Source organism: Bemisia tabaci, chromosome 7, assembly GCF_918797505.1.
Source record: "Bemisia tabaci chromosome 7, PGI_BMITA_v3".
NCBI classification, from domain to species: Eukaryota; Metazoa; Arthropoda; class Insecta; order Hemiptera; family Aleyrodidae; genus Bemisia; species Bemisia tabaci.
This window is the reverse complement of record NC_092799.1, coordinates 34,055,230-34,072,476: the sequence shown is the minus strand read 5'-3', so window position 1 is coordinate 34,072,476 and position 17,247 is coordinate 34,055,230. Positions and strand designations below refer to the sequence as shown.

The following is a 17,247-nucleotide window of genomic DNA, read 5'->3' as shown; positions in this document are numbered from 1 at the left end:
AAATTTGGCAACACCTGATGGCTCATACGGCGTTCTCTAAGCACGGCAGTTTAGTCGTTCCGCGCAGCGGTGAAAGTCATTAATTGAGGAAACGCCCTGATCATCAAATCGAAGTGCCAATCGTTGCTTCTCCTCACCCTCACCTCGCTCTATGGTCTACTACAGTTGCAATACGGGAGTCGCACAGTGCGTTGAATGGTGACAAAAATCCCCCCTAAACATGAAAGCCGAAATTTTCCAAACATTATGTGGTGAACGTTAAGTGGTATATCTGGCAACACTATTGTCAGCGATAGTATCGATTTTTATCGATACCTAGTGCCCGCACAGGTGGTCGTTTTCAGCCAGTTCTGAGCTCCTGATTAGAAGCCGATTGCAGATGACAACAATGAGGAGCATCCTGATCAACAGGCTTCAGTGCCATTCTATTATTCCTGGCAGCTTCATTCCTACTGGTAAGCACTATTTATTTTTGGTTTTTCCAATTTTTAAATCATTTTCTTTGTGGCGAATATTGCATTTTGAAATACTGCTCATTTTTAACCCTTGTTTCCACTTTCATGGAGTGCCAAAAAAAAAAAGCACCGTCAAACTTCGAACTTTTGTGCACGTGGATTTATTCAGTGGTATGTGTAATTTCAGAAATCAACAGTTTATCTGCCCGATGTTGCCCGTTCGGACGGAAATCACGATTTTCTGGGAAAATTTGGCCATTTTTCAGGTGCTTTTGGGCTTTCATTTGACTTTGATTCAGGGTTCACAAATTCACCTCCAATTTTCAAGACATTGTGCACAGACACAAATAGATAATACTAAAAATGATGAAAAGAAATGGTAAAATTCCATTTTTAAGTATCACATGATGCCAGCTCGCTCTAAAAATAGTACATTTCTTAAGTATTTGCATCCACGTATATGTACGTATATATATGAACTGGAATTTGGCAACAATGAGCTATTTTAGTTTCCAATTTTCCCTATTTTACATGCCATTAAATGTATTCATATCAATATCTTTTGGAAAATAGATTGAAGTAATCGGAATAAGTTCATATACATACGTACATATACGTGGATGCAAATACTTAAGAAATGTACTATTTTTTAGAGCGAGCTGGCATCATGTGATACTTAAAAATGAATTTTACCATTTCTTTTCATCATTTTTAGTATTATCTATTTGTGTCTGTGCACAATGTCTTGAAAATTGGAGGTGAATTTGTGAACCCTGAATCAAAGTCAAATGAAAGCCCAAAAGCACCTGAAAAATGGCCAAATTTTCCCAGAAAATCGTGATTTCCATCCGAACGGGCAACATCGGGCAGATAAACTGTTGATTTTCTGAAAGTACACATACCACTGAATAAATCCACGTGCACCAAAGTTCGGTGTTCGACGGTGCTTTTTTTTGGCACTCCATGAAAGTGGAAACAAGGGTTAAAAATGAGCAGTATTTCAAAATGCAATATTCGCCACAAGAAAAGGATTTAAAAATTGGAAAAATCAAAATAAATAGTGCTTACCAGTAGGCATGGCGTGAATTGCGATGTATCGATTGTTATGCCATTTAAACCTTTGCAAAAGGATCGATAAACAGGGTTTTCGCAGCGAACACCTTAATAATCGATTCTTTACCATAGGTTTAAATGGCATAACAATCGATTCATCGCAATTCACGCCACGCCACTGGCAATGTGTGACCACCAAGACCCGCCCCCTGGTCATTTTCGGTTCAAATATGTATGTTCATCCCTGACGCGTAAAAGTGCGTCCTCAAACGTTCCAAACCCTCCCTGAAGGAATTGCGCCCTCCTATGCGGCGTTGCCAAGTTACGTGTTCGGTAACACAGGAGACCGGTGTGTTTGTTTTCGTCGGATATCGTGACGTCAGTCGAGTGATCATTGACCAAGTGACCCCGTGATTCTACTCGGCTCTTATCGCCTCTCGAATCTCACCCGCTCTCTGCCAGACAGCACGCGGCAGCTAGCTCCGCACTGTCTCGCCCCATAAAAAAAACTCATCAACATCGAACGGGTTCGATAATCGTTTTTCCGGCTCCAGTCTCGTTTTCCGCCGCCTCGCGTCGCAAGGGCTCGCGTTCCTTGCTTACGTTTCTTCGAGAGGGTTTTCGACCCTTCGTCTTATGGGACACTGACCCTAGAGCGTCTATCGAAATTTTTGGAATTCCGGTGTCTTCGCAAGCCCTAAGTTGATTCTGTGGCCATTTTTATCAAGAGCTAACGATTCCTGAGTGAGTTACGGTTTTCTTAAGTGCTTTGCGGAAGGTTGATCGAATTTATAAACGTAGGTGACCTTAAAGTGACCGCGAAGTTTCCAGTTTTTTCGAAAGCACAGTGTTCAATGGGGCAATGAAATTTAAGACAATTTTGGACTGTTAGTGGAGTTTAGTGTCTTGTTTGCTATCGATCCCTTGGAGTCGGAATATTGGACCCTCTGTGTTTGTTGTACTTGCTTGGCTGAAAAATTACGTAAAATTAAACACCGGGTAAAATATGGGCTGTTTGACGCATTGCTCCGTAGATATTCATGTGATATCAAAACATTTTAGGCCTTGTCTCCACGGGACGTTTTCATGGGATTTGTCCCAAGTTCAAATCGCAGGAATGAAACTTCTGGGATTTTTCCCAGTTACCGTCTCCACGGGACGGGGCTCATACAGTCCTGCGACTAGTTTGTGCGGGAAGATGAATTAGTTAAAGTTGAGTATTTAACCGGGATTAAAATAATAATTGCACTCAATTGACAATTAGACACATTATTTTAACTAAACAAACATGAACAATGTAGTAATGAATAAATTATCGCACAATTCGTTTTCACTTCTTCTTCTTCTCTCAGTGGGTCCTAGTACCATACTTGGTACTGGGAAAAATATTGATTAACTCAATATTTTTCCCAACTTCGTAAGTGGGATTTTTCCCTGGGACAAATCTTGTGAAACGGCTCGTGGAGACAAGGCCATAAATATTTAACTTCTGAAGACCTTCAATTTTTGGGAAAAATTCAGTGTAGTTTACAGAATGACGGAAACTGACTATAGCATACCATAACTCTATTCTAAATATCCGTTTGAACCATTCAGAGCCGATTTTGCACAAATCAAACAAGAAAATTGTAGCTTTGTGTATTTTGCGACAGCACAGACGTCACGTTATGATTCATCCGAGAGGAAGAGAGGGAAGAGGGAAAAAGTGTTTGTTGAAAACCACGCGCGGTTGGTAGGAAAACTCGGGCGGTTAGTCTATACTGAAAGTTCCTGTCGTTAAGGAGTGTATACCAAAGCACCTAAGGTGAAACTAAAAACTAAAATTGGGATCATATGGATTAATTCGGACAACAGCCATCAATTCAGAATTTAATAAAAACTAAGAATGAGTTATTATATCTTACAGCATGTGGACAGCGTTTACAATAAGAATAATTTGCTTTATTCAAACTGACTTAAAAACAATAATTGCCTATTCTTCAGTAGTTCACATAACATTAGTATTTGCAACAATTACATTGAAGAAAACAAAAAGTATAATAGGAAGTAGGTATATACATTATAATTGGTCATGGGATATGCTCAGCAGGCTTATTCTACATAGCAAAGATTGGTCCGCATTGATGCGGTCTTTTTCTGCCTGGTCTAGAATTATCTAAATAATAACCATGTCAAGTAGTAAAAAATGTGAGGCTTATATTTTCAGGAATGCAGAGATTGAGTAATGTACAGCTCAAGAATTTCTCGAACTCCCTGTTGTAAATTGCGTCTTTGTAGTCCAATTTAAAAGAAAAGTGTCGGGGGAGCAACCGCAGAACTCCCTTACTCTATGGGCTGATTATTGACGTCGTCAGACAAAAAGATAGACAAAGAAGACAAAAATGATATGACGGGAAGCGGGTGGTTGCAATGGACAAAGGAGGTAGGCAACAGACTAACTAACGACAACCCTCGAGAAACTCGATAGTGGTACATCATTTACCCCCGTAGTTTATGAGAACCACCAATTTCAACCAATAGGATCGCTCTATACTCCTTATGTCTTCTTTGTCTATGGCTTTGTCTATAAATTTCAATAATCGGCCTGCTGGAGAGACCACCTGAATCCCATCTTTTGAACCTCCACCTCCAAAATACGATCGCAGCCTAACCAAAAAGAAGTCAGTCCGTCTATCTGCCAATCTTATTTCCTTTTTTGGTATATTCACCATCAGTTGGGGGCACTGGATAATCTAAATCGGGACAAGTACAGTAAAGTTTACAATCTCCGCACGTACTCCAATTTTTAGAGATCAAATTGCGGTCAAGCTCTTTAAATGTGCACCCATCAGTTCAATTTTATCGGATGACTTTACGTGTATCTTTGACTTTTCACTTAAAATTATGCGTATGGTTTTCGAACTTAAGACGGAGGGAACATCAAACTGTGACTGTGAGTTAATCTTTGGTTTTGAAACTGCAAGTGCACAGGCTGAACTTATTGTCAGTCTGGAACTCACCACTCAAAGACGTATTCTGTACCTACGTCATCCAAAAATAGTTATACTGCAAATACCAAAGGACAGGTTTTGTCAGGGTATTCTTCGATTTTAATATTTAAAGTGCGCAAAAACAGTCTCAGGCAAAACAGGCAAATTCTTCTTTTTATCTTCCTTGCTATAAAATTCCGACCCACTTCCTAAGTTGCATCGCATGATAAACATAGTATCGAATTTTCAACGTTGAGTTTGACGGGAAATAGGCAAAAAAGATTAATTTTTCGATGCATATGCTGCAATTCGAAAGGTGGCTCAAAGTCGTTTGTTTCTTTTGAAAACGATATTAAATGCACCATAAGGAATAATGGTATGAAATTCATCAAAAGCCAATTTTGAGCTCACAATCTTGTCGCAGCAAATGCAAGGGAAAAGTTGTCATTACTCATTAGCAGAATCTTGAGTCCAGATCCTCTGGGCTTCGCAAGACACCTGAAACCATTACCTAAGATATTTTGTGTTGTAAACAATGTTTAAAATAGTGCGTGTTTAACTTTCATTTCAGTAAAAAAAATTCGATCAAATCTAAAAAGCATAACTCTAAAATTTTAATAATGCATAGAGTGACGCGAGCGCCTTTGCGGCCCAAAACCGATACAAGATTGCGCCTTTCACCCAAGAATCTCTTTAGCACTGTTGTCTTGTCTTCTTGTGCCGTATTTTTTGCCTTCGTTTTTTGCGCGTCAAGTGTGAATGCCGCAGGAAAAATCGGCCCTAAAAAAATGAACTGCACGGATGGCTTCAATCGCTCGGAAGTAAGTATACAATTTATGCATCAGCAACAGTGGCGATGATTCTTGAGTTTGAAAAAACCCTAGTAGCAGAACAAATTTTTGTTTTTCTTAAAAAAGTATAAAAAAAAACATATCTGTTATCTAAGTGGTAGTTTTATATAAAAAACGTGTAACGCTTATAAAAAAAAAATCAAAGTTCAGACCAGACCACAATAAATGAAAAATGATAAAAGCTAGATAAGGTAATTTGTTTTGTAGACAATTTTTTAATTTTTTTATGTAACGCATGAATACGAAAGTGTTGAAAGTGAAAATTTTTATGTATCTAGGTATTATATAAAAAAAAGGTCATCATTTTCGTGAGCTTTTCCCGAACTGGAAGAGTTTTTAGTATGTTTGCGAAAAGCTCACGAAAATTATGCCTCTTTTTATATAATGGTTACATAAAAATGTTCACTTTTAACACTTTCGTCTGCATGCTTTACTACAAAGAAAATTAACTTTCGTACATAATCGTTATCTTTTTCTTCTATGGTTCTGCTACTAGGGTGGAGGAAAAATAGCATTGCCAACTTTCAATTAACACCACTGATCGACCAGGATCAGCCTAACAACACGATACGTAACCTAATTTCTTCTCATGTTTTATTTTTTCCACCAGAAAACTAAGCAACTTCTTAACGTGAAATTTTGTAAGTGTGTTCTTCATAATCTGAAGAAAATTTGGAGAGAGTTTCGTCACGTTGTTTAATTCTCTGTTCAATAATGAAACATGAGAGGAAGTCAGGAATCGCGAAATGCAGTTAGGTTGATTCTGCAGTGAAATGTATTTAATTTCAGCTCATAACATTCTGATTGCGTATTTTGAGCAAACTTAACCAAATCTTAACACATTTCAAAAGTAAGAGTCATACTAGATGGATGTCCTGCATAAGAAAATTTTAAGACTCGATGGCGTGAGTCGTGAGGCATGAACTCGCAATGCTCTGCTCTATGCTGCTAGTGAGAGTTGGGAAAAAAGTTAAAAACGAGGCCGGATCACTTCTTTCCTATCTTCGGCTGGGTTGCTCACATAGCCCTCGAAGCAGCACTACAAATGAGACAAACGGAACCAACGCAACATGGAAACAGAGCAAGGGAAAAGGATGCGCGTTGACGACGGCGCAAAGATACGACTATTCGTGCTTGATGGATATCCGTGCTGTATCAGCGAAATTGAAGGCGCGATGACGCGAGGCGTGAACTCGCAATGCTCCGCTATATGGTGTCAATGAGGTGTCGCTCAGATTCGGGAGCAAATTTACAAAACGAGGCCGGCTTACGTCTCTCCTATCTTTGGCTGTGTTGCTCATATATCCCTTGAAGCAGCGCTTAACAATTGAGACAAACGAAATCAACTTATGGAAATTGAGCAAGGGAAAAGATACGGGTCGACGACGGCGCAAAGATACGACTATTCGTGCTTGATGGATATCCGTGCTGTATCAGCGAAATTGAAGGCGCGATGACGCGAGGCGTGAACTCGCAATGCTCCGCTATATGGTGTCAATGAGGTGTCGCTCAGATTCGGGAGAAAATTTACAAAACGAGGCCAGATTACGTTTCTCCTATCCTCGGCTGTGTTACTCACATAGCCCTTGAAGCAGCACTACAATAATTGAGACAAACAAAATCAACACAATATGGAAATTGAGCAAGGGAAAAGATACACGCCGACGACGCGACGGCGCAGGGATACAACTATTCGTGCTTGATGGACGTCCTCGCTGCATCTGAAAAATTGAAGGCGCGATGACGCGAGGTGTGAACTCAGTGAACTCGCAACTCGCGCTCACTCGCACTGCAAAAATTTAGTTTCACTAATAAAAATTTTGGCCTAAAAATTTCATTTTTTCTTAAAATAAAACGTAATGCTTGGATCTACAGTAATTAAAAAAAAAGGGGGGGGGGGTCAGTCGAGCCTTACGTAATTTTTAGAAGGGATGCCTTACGGTGCCTTACGAGAGGGGTAGGTGGGTCTAAAAATGGGGAAACGTGCCTTACGTAATTTATGGATGGCCCCTTCTCACTGGAAATGATAAGGAGGAATTTTGTGCATTTACATAAAAAATTCTTAAAAGTAAAACCTAAAAAAACCTAACTGGAGGTTCGCATTTTTCGACCAAATAGTTAAGAAGTTGCCATAATAATTTATATCTAAGGTGTGTGGATTGTAGTGCTATTTGGCTTTCGTGCATCTACACACTGCCTCAAAGTGAAAGAGAGTTGAAGTTGCATCACTGCTACGTTGTTTACATTCTTTTTGAGGTTAGTTTTGATAACAATATCGCGAATTCATCGCCGGCTCTTTTGTCTCTTCTTTTCCTTATTTGTCTCCTTGATTTGCCACATGTTTAGCAGTGGCCTTCAGTTGCGTAGTTTTACCGTTTTTTCAAGTTTCCTTAGATTAAAAATAGTGCATCCATTCTCCAAAGCTCGGTGTCTTCAAACGTTTCCTTCAAAATTCTCTAATTGCGGGACTCTCAACTCGGCGACAATGGAAGTTGATCAAACTGTGAGTTACTTAAAATTAAACGTGCTCTTTATAAATTCTACCCGTAGTAAGTCTTTAAGTATGATTTACCATATCAAGTTAGTGAGAGAAGTCAAGTTTGCATATGCCACCGACGTATGAATCTCACAGTTACTTATTGCGTTTGCATTGCAAGTCAAGAAAATATTTGATTCTCCAGTCAGCCAAAATTATCACCATATTACATACATACATTACATACATGCATGTAGACATGTAGATAATGTGGACGACTTTTGTCTCAACATTTAATGAAAAAGGTCCAGTACTTCTCAAATCCTTCCATCGCAGTAGAATGCATTCTTATTCCGGAGAATCTTCAACACTTTGTTACCGCAGCTGCATTGTCGAAGTAAATTGTTTGGGACTGGTTGGAAAAGGGATTACCCAATTCCAAACAGTTGCCATCATTGGTTTTTTGTTTACATACAAAAGCCTAACGTTTCTACCAAACGCTCAACAATCTCAGGAGGTCGACAGGACTGTTTGGTTGCTTTTGGCAAAAGGAGAACCAAACAGAATTGGACAAGTTTACTTCTACCATGCATCTACTATTATTCTCTGATTATTGGTATGGACAATGTCTAACATTACTCGTAACCCAATCTAAAAGGCTGTCCTTAAAGTGCATAGTGTTATTTTTCTCATTCTCTAACATCTTTTCCCACCCCTTGTAATGCAAGTTCAGATATCCTCCAGCAACACTTTCCTCGGTATGTCCTTTTTCTCCTGAAATTCCAAAATAAGATTAGGCACAGCCTGCTCCAACGGGCAAGGCTTTAGATGGGATCTAAATATAATTTAAGAGAATGATTATTTGAAGTGCCTGTTAAAACAAGAGAATGAAAGGAACAAACCAGAAAAAGAAAAGGGAAATACCTAAAGCAAAATAAGTACTTACCTACTTAATGTTACATAATTATGAACTCATACCCCTCTCCGTCCACACCTCATATTGCTCTGTGCTCCGTCACACAATCATGAAGACCCCTCTACTCCCTTACGTAAGCATTACATAATTTATGGAAAGCCCTTAAGTGGAGGTCAAATAATATAGAGTGAATGAAATACTTGATACATTGATAGATGAGGAAGTCAGATATCTGTATTATCCCGATTTTTAGGAAGTCATCTCTCACAAAGTGATTTTTTCTTTTAAATAAAAAAATCGTGTCACTTTGATATATCACTCAAATATGCCTCTCTTTGACGATACCTTAATGAATTTGTTAGAAAATTCTGCATTTGTAGAAATGAAACATTGCAAAATATTTGGAATAAACCGCAGTGTATATTTTGGGGGGAGTTTGTGGAAGTACCTTTACGACCCATACCTAGTCTATGCTCGTTGTCACTATGTTGTTGCATATGCACATTTTTTTAAAATTTTATTGGTACTACACAAATTATCAAATTATTTGATTAACTTAAAACTTTTTTTGAAAACCGATTACATAGTAACCGACTATATAATCGGTTTTCAAAAAAGTTTTAAGTTAATCAAATAATATGATCGTTGTGTCACATAGTTGATGGATCCTCTTAGTAATTGTGTTGCCTGGCCCAAAAAATCACTGAGCCGTTGAAAATTACCCCGCCCGTGTTGTCAATTTGTAAACCATCCCAACTCTTCGGACTGCTGCACGACATGCACATTTTTTCATTTTACAAGCCAAACCAAGAACTTGGTTTGCCACGGTTCAGTGAATGAAGCAGTCATTGGGTCATGATCAATCCTCAGAAAAAAATTGCCAGATCGCATAGGACTTTTCTATTAAAAAAATACTATATTAAAAGTGAAAGAGCATTTTTAGGTCTCTTCAAAAATACGCAATTTTTTGGGTGGTGACTCCTTTCACCAATCCTCAGGACGTCATTCAAAATGTTCAAAAATTAGGGAACAAGCAGTGGGTCACATAAAACAGAGTGTCTAGCATAAGGATTTTCCTGATTTTCCCGATTCTATCAGGATCTGAGGTCTATCAAGACTTAATCCCGATTTCATTAGGATTTGAAGAAAAATCTGTCGTAAAATCAGGATTTGAGAAAAGTTGTCCGTCTGCTTATTTTCCGTTAATTATCCGCTATCCGTCCGACAATTTTTCTCCGCAAAAAGTCAGGATTTGGAAAAAATATGAAATCAGGATTTAGCGGTTAAAAATCAGGAAAAATCAGGATTTCTCAAAGTGGAAAATGAAAAAAACTAGACACCTTGTAAAACATTTGAAAATGTGGAAAAGGTGAAATCGGAGGGAAGTTATTTTAGTGGCCCTCAAATTTAAAGGTTCTCTGTCTCTCTCTTGTAAGTACCTAGAGGTCCGGAATTATTGTCCTTCAATCACGCGATATGCAATTGTTCATGCACTTGAGGCTCGAAAGCGAACTGGACTCATTGCCAGGAGTATTTTGGAGGGGAAAGCTCGGTAACTGTAACGAAGAAGGCGCGGAGGCCACTTTAGAAAACTGATGAGTTGTAGTTAGTACAGCAATAAATCTCTCATCAACAGCTTGTCAGGGAGTTGGCGCACTTGTGTGAGTTGATGAAGAGGTGCAGCGATATTGCGCACCGCGGGCAGCATCGACATTGAAAGGAACGTGATAGGTTTTAAAATGTATTAAACCTCACTCAATTCTTTGACTGTTACGTTGAGGATTGGGTCAAAACTTCTGTCGAGAAATATGATGACACTTTTTTGTTGACTGTCCATGAAAAAAGGGACCCTATAGTCTACGGAAGCAAAATTTTCAGTTGTGCGATTTCTATCAAGCTGGATTGAAACATCTGATTTTGAGCATTAGGCGTAGACGTCTCTATAGATTTTTTTCTAAAGTTTACGTTGCGAACGGCCTAGTCCATTTGGACGTCATTTTGCGATTTGGAACTACAATTTCTTGCTCATCTGTAAAAACACTTTTGTACGTACAAAAACTAATGGTACGTACGTTGTTTCTAAATTGAGTCAGAAATTGTAGTTCCTACTTTCAAAAGTCTGTAAGAAATTTAAAAGAGACTACTTTTCTGCACGTATAAATTGCTGGATTTTGCGAGAAACACGTGATTTTAACCGTGATTTTAACCGCTATTTTACTAAAAACATTGACGCACTTTGGTCCGGAAACGCGTGCCGGCTTTCCCATCTCAAAACACCGTCTTCGAGGCCTTCCCATTTTCACACGCGACCGATCTCGACTCGCCCGATTGCGTGGTCGAGATTTTTGCACCAGGTAAAAAATTGGCGATAATTGATTTTAAATGAATTAAGGGAGTGCCAACTCCCTGAAGGGCTGTGGAGGACAGGGCGCAGTAGCAGTTAGGCGTTATACAGCGCCAGAAAGCGATGTAAAAGCGGCTTTTACGTACGCACGTTCACCGAAAGTTCAAAAACCCACTAAATAAAAACCCTCGAAACTTACAATTAGATAAAACGCACTTTGTACAATAACGATACTTCATTATTCCAGAGACCAACACCAGACCTTTTTATTGCCGTGAAACTCTAAAATCGTGTAGGTAACTATAGAATTAACCCAGAAATGGCAGGGAGGGATTACGCAGAGATATTGTACACTAACGCAATTCAAATAGAATGTGAATTTAGAGTGAATCCTGAGCTCACATCGATACTCGTTTACCTGGTATTGCCGCACCTATCGATAAATATAATTTTTCAGCCGAAGATACCTTCTGCTTAGAGTCGATAGGTCAGTTTCGAAAATAGTAAAATTTACTTAAAATATCAAATAAATGTCTCTTACATGCAATTATGAACGCGAACCACTGAATTTCGTTTTGCTTTATTTTCTCTCTGTCTATAATTTCTATTGGATCAGTAGTGGAGCTGCCGTATTGCGGCAACATCGGCGCAGTGTTTACTATAAATCGCAGTCAAGGTCACAAGAATCACGGTCTCGCTGTGGATCTACGGGTTAACAACTAAAACAATCATTCCACTTTCCAGCAATGTTCAGTGAAGCGAGTGACTTTCAGGAAACGAATAAAAATCAGCGGCTTCATATTCCTCATTTACTTTCGCTCAAACTCAGGGGCCGTTCAAGTAGTACGTAACGCACTTAGACGAGAAGGGGCGGTTTGAGCCAGCGTTACGTTGCGTCATAAGGGGGGGAGGGGGGGGGTCAAGCCCAGGGTTTCGTAACAAATCCGAGTCCGGGGGGGGGGGGGGACTTCGAAAAAAACTTGCGCAAAGAATTGAAAATTCCGCCCCTCCCGAATGAATATTTTTTCTTGATTTTTTGAGATGGGGGTTGGGGGGTCACGGATGCGTTAGAAGGGGGAGGGAGCAGGGGTCAAAAAAGGGAAAAAGTGCTTTAAGTAATACTTTGACGAAACATTCAGGAGATGTCCAGCTGCCTGTCGCTATCGAGGGGGGGGGGGGGGGGGGGCAAAAATGCCGAAAAAGTGTATTACGTATACTTTTATGGACGGCCCCTATATCTGGGTGCTGTGCGCCCAGGGTCGGACCGCGAAGCGGCCAGGAGGCGTATATACCATTTAATTCGTGACATCGTCCCCGCCATGGACAAAGCTATCGGGAGCTCCGCGCGCTCTGATAGATAAACACACCGCGGGCGAGTAGCGAGTGTCCCGCGGCACAGTGGATCGAGTCAATAGGAGAGGTCGGACAAACTTTGGAAACTTTAAGCGCTGATAACTCCGTCTCTATCAACTTTTTAGGTTTTGAAAGTAGTGTCATTGGTTTCCTAGTAAAATTTCCTTCCAGAAACACCCATTATAATTTACAATACGACGAAATAAACATCAAAATTCGCTGTTGCAGTCAAGAAGTTCATGTCCGACCGCTTTGATTGGCTGGATCCACTGTGCGCGGGCCCGCGAATCACGGGCGAGTCGCGCGCTGAACCGCGGGAATTCCTAGCGATATCGTCCTCAGTGCGTGCGCGTCCCTCCCGTCAACGCCGCGTCCAGTCGGGCGCGTCAAGAGCGAGCCGCGGAATTTTTCGTCCCAAGTATAGCCCGCGGAAAAGCTCGTAAAAACCGCGAAAACAGCGCAAAAAAAGAAAGAAACCGTCAAATAATCGAAGGAAAAGCGCTACGCAGAGAGAGGTTTTTCCGCGTGAAGTTTTGCTAACGCGCTTTTTAGGATCGTAAAGGGTGCGTTACGCGAAGTTTTCCCGACTAATCTGAAGCGGTTTTCCTGCTCGCCAATTTCGGAATAAATTTCAGATAAAAAATGACCTTCGGCTTGCGGACCTGTGCGTGGGGCGTCGGTATTGTGCTGGGCTTCGCGTCGCTGGCCATCATTCTGGGGCTCTACATGCTCTATGACGTCACGCACCGCGGCCATGTGAGTGCAGTCGATTTTTTCGGCCTTATTTTTCGATTTTCACTCTGCAAGTTTCAGTCCGATAGGTTTTTTTTATATGATTTTGTCTTTTTTGGCTCAAGTGGATCTGCGTGTTTTTTTCAACTTCGGTCTTTTTTAAAATTTTTGGAATCTTTGACGAAGTTTTGAGATGACTCTCCATTCCTGTTTTAACCTCAGCTCGTGTGTTTGCCTTGTGCTCCTGAGTGTGTCGATACTCTGTGTTTTTTACGGTCTGTCGTCGCTCTTCTACGGCGTAAGTTGTGAGGGCTTCTCGTTTGAATTAAGGAGAGCGAGGAAACCATTAAGGGCCGCACAGTAGATCGAGTTATTTAGAGAGGTCGGACATGAAATTTTTGACAAAAACTGCAAATTTTGATGTTTATTTCGTCTTATTTCAAAGTTCAAGGGGTGCTTCTAGAATGAAAATTTTACGAGAAAATCAATGGAACCACTTTTAGAACCTCAAAGTTTGGCATAAACGGAGTTATGAGCGTTTAAAGTTTCCAAATTTTGTCCGACCTCTCTTATTGACTGTATCCACTGTGGGCCGGTTATAAATACAGAACGCTCTCAAGGGGGGGGGGGGGGGCTGGATTACGGGTTCATCATAGGAAGAGGAGGGGGTACAGAGCTGTGTCACGTAACGCTGTTTGCGCCGATTGGAGGGGGTGGTTCGGGTCGTACAGAACATTACGTACTTTCCTAGTTTTTTTAGGGGCTGCAGAGGCATACCTAAGTAAGGGGGTTCACGGACAGTAGGTCTACAAGAAAAATGGCTACAAAAACAAAGGCTACCTTTCTTGGCCTACAGTCAAAATGTCTACATGAAAATGCCTATTAAAATAATGTCTATAGCAAAATATGTCTTCGGTATTAAAATGTCTACGGTTTGACTGCCTACTCCAAAAATGTCAAAGTACGTATTTATGTCGGCTAATAAGAATCTCATTTGAACTGTCAAATGTTTGAACAGTTATTGATTCAAAATTGGGCGTTACGGCAGAATAATTTTTACAAGCGTTGAGGAAGGAAAACTTGTTAGTCACATTTCGCGAATAATTGATCCTATAAACATCAGCAAGTATATTTTATTTATTTTTTTTATTTTATAAATATATTTTAAATATTTTCAGTGGCCAACATCAATATTTTGACATTTTCTAAGTGGGCAAACAAACTGTAGAAATTTTAATGGCGTAGACATATTTGACTGTCTGTAGACATAATTGTAGTAGGCATTTAAATGTAGACGTTTTGACTGTAGACTTAAAAAGGTAGCCCTTTTTTTTGTAGCCTTTTTTTCTGTAGACGCACTGTCTGCATACCAGTAAGGGTACGTTACGGGGAGGATAATGGAGTGAATTCGGTTTTCAGTGTTACGCGTTTGGCCACGTGTTGGTCAAATCGTCGTTCCTGAACGAAAAAACGGAAAAACATTTCATGCATGCAAATTAACGTACGCAAAGTAAGGGGCTTGGATGACAAGACGCATAAGTGCAGTTTTTGCTATTTCAAGAAATACGTGTTCAGAGTTTCAAAATTACATAGAGCCTTTATGACAGAGAAGAAGTTTAAACTCACTTTTTGATGCTTTAAAGTTGGATTTTAGTCGTGATTTTTTCACAGAATATACTTTCAAACTAGTTTTAGCTGAGTTCCTGAATATCTCAATTTTTTTAAATACTGCACTTATGCGCCTTGTCCTCCAAGCCCCTCAATTGTAATTTTACCAGGACGCTACCAGGCATTTCTAACTGAAAGTTTTCACCTGAAAGTTCCTCTGATCACGCGAAAAACTCAGTAAAACCGTGGACTATTAAAGCACAATTAAATTCCCTTAAAAATGTCATTGTTTGGAACAATTTTGCAACCTCTGAATGGAGTTACATTCAAACATTTTACAAGAAGGAACGACGAATGCGATCAGGGTTTAAAAGGTGACCCGTTAAAATGTCAAAATTCGATCGCTTGAGCCATTTCAAGTAAAATCGCCTGGCTCGAAATTTTCTGCCCTTGGAACGATCCCTTTTTCCTTGGAAAGTCTTATTGAATTCCAAAGCCGAAAACTTCCGCGCGCGCACATATATTTATCATAATTTATGAACATCCAAAGACACTTCAAGGTTGATACATATATTTTTGCGTGTGCGAAGCATGCAAGTGTTCAGATTATATGACGCGAACCACGAGCATCATACTTTCCGTACCAGTGTCAGGATGTGGCTTGTGTATATTTAAAAGACGCTCAACTGCTAGCGGCAAATTAGCGATTGTTAGCTTTCACGGGTGGACTGCCAAGTCGTCTCGCCTAAGTTGGAGGGACGAGTTGGTTTGAAAGCTGTGCCGTTCTCTGAAATGCGCTCGCAATTTTGACGTTTCCTCTCTTTTCTCTACTCTGAAAGATCCTAGATTCAAAAATCTCAGAACTCCAATCTAGCCCCATCAACCGAGGTGTTAGCATCGATTTAAATGACTTTTCAAGAACGTCCCCGAATAATTTTATATAAAAATACTCGTTGGCCTTTCATGTCGTTTGTACTTATTTATAATTTTCCCCCCGAAAACGTGAAATAATTGTAAAAATTTTGTGAGTCCACATTTGATATTGATATGCGTGTTCTAATAGTTCTATCCTAATTTCATGAATTCTCCTATGAAAACAATGAATGTCTAATTTCTCATAGTCCGCTTTGGTATAACGCGTTTTGCTGGAACAACTCGCAAAATGTTTTGAAGTGCGATTGTTACTCGAATCAAATAAATTACCCAGAGATAAGATTAAGACTTTAAAGTAGCTTTGTACTCTAGTATGTTAAGTGTGTTTGAAAGCATTGGGGAATCCAAGGTTCGTGTTGAGAAACTTGCTCAAAAATTTCGTCTCGTGTAATAAGGATTTTATTGTTAGGTAACCTATTGATATTAAAGTTTTCTCTAGTCCTCGGATGTCGATTTTTTATTTTATTTTTTCGATTGGGCGTGCGAAAAGAAATTTGAAATTTGCGAAACTTGAAAAGAAATGCCACATTACTGCTCAATTTCACCGCATGTTGCGGTGTCTAGAGAATAGGGCCGGATTTACCTACTTGCCGCCCATGGGCCGCCTGTATTTTGCCACCCCCTCCTCATTCGTTTTGAAACATCAAAAATAAACTATCAAGTGAACGTGTCGGAGGAGGAGGGGTGCATAAGACGCTTTTACCTACGCGTGTTGGATACATTTTTTGCGAAAACCCTGTCAACAATACTAGCGAAATTTCACGGAACTTTGCGCAAAAGTTAAGTTCCGTAAACCTATCTCTGTGTGGACAAGGTCCTCCATTTATAAGAAATGAACCAAAAAATTATGAAAGAACAAACATAAAATGGTTTAATAATTCTAACTTCCGCCGCTGCGCCGCGCTGATCGCACTGTGTTTGGCGCAATGCGTGAAGTATTCCTGCAGTCTTGTAGGCGCTATGCGTTTCACGCCAACCGCCCCTGACCGCACTGTGTTTGACGCGATGCGTGAAGTATTCATGCAATCTGGTAGGCGCTAATATGTGGCACAGGCCGACCGCCGCGCCGAGGGCTTGTCTTTTTCATCTCAAGTCCTCGTCATCATTTCTCTCTGCGCTGAGCTCCAGGTCAAATTGCGTGTTTGGTTTCCCTCTTAACTCGACTAATTAAAGGTGTTGTCTCTTGTATCACCGAAAAACGACAAAATTAGAAATTACTGCACTCTCAGGAAAGAGAGATTTTGTCCCCTTTTCTCATTGATAATTTTTTTTCTGAATCCGATTTTTTTTTATACCTAAGTTCAACAAAATTGCAAAATTGGCCGCCCCCTAACTTTGCCGCCATGGGCCGCGGCCCATGTGGCCAGTGAGGTCGCTAAACATATGCATTCGCAAGGTTACTGATTTCTTGTCGTATTTTATCGATTCAAAGGATAATAACAAGCTTCATTTTTTTTTATTTTGATTGAAATTTTGCATAACTTATGGAATATCTTATGAATATCTCTAAGAATGAATTCATGAAATGAACAATTTCCTTTTGTTCCATCTTCCAAT

The 17,247-nt window shown here is 40.0% G+C and overlaps 1 protein-coding gene across 5 annotated transcripts in view; it reads left to right on the top strand.

Annotated features, from left to right (window-relative positions):
- LOC109031414 (glutamyl aminopeptidase) overlaps nucleotides 1-17,247 on the top strand; it is a 38,887-nt gene that overhangs the window by 5,531 nt on the left and 16,109 nt on the right. The window contains exon 1 of one of the 5 annotated variants that reach the window (XM_072302831.1): nucleotides 5,137-5,298. The exons of 1 other annotated variant lie outside the window; for it this stretch is intronic. In XM_072302831.1, coding sequence (XP_072158932.1) covers nucleotides 5,266-5,298 — 33 coding nt within the window. In that variant the 5' untranslated portion in view covers nucleotides 5,137-5,265. Of the gene's footprint in view, nucleotides 1-5,136; nucleotides 5,299-7,630; nucleotides 7,832-12,761; nucleotides 13,174-13,288; nucleotides 13,448-17,247 lie in introns of those variants that run through there. 3 more of the 5 variants (XM_019042904.2, XM_019042905.2, XM_019042906.2) reach the window with 3 other exon arrangements.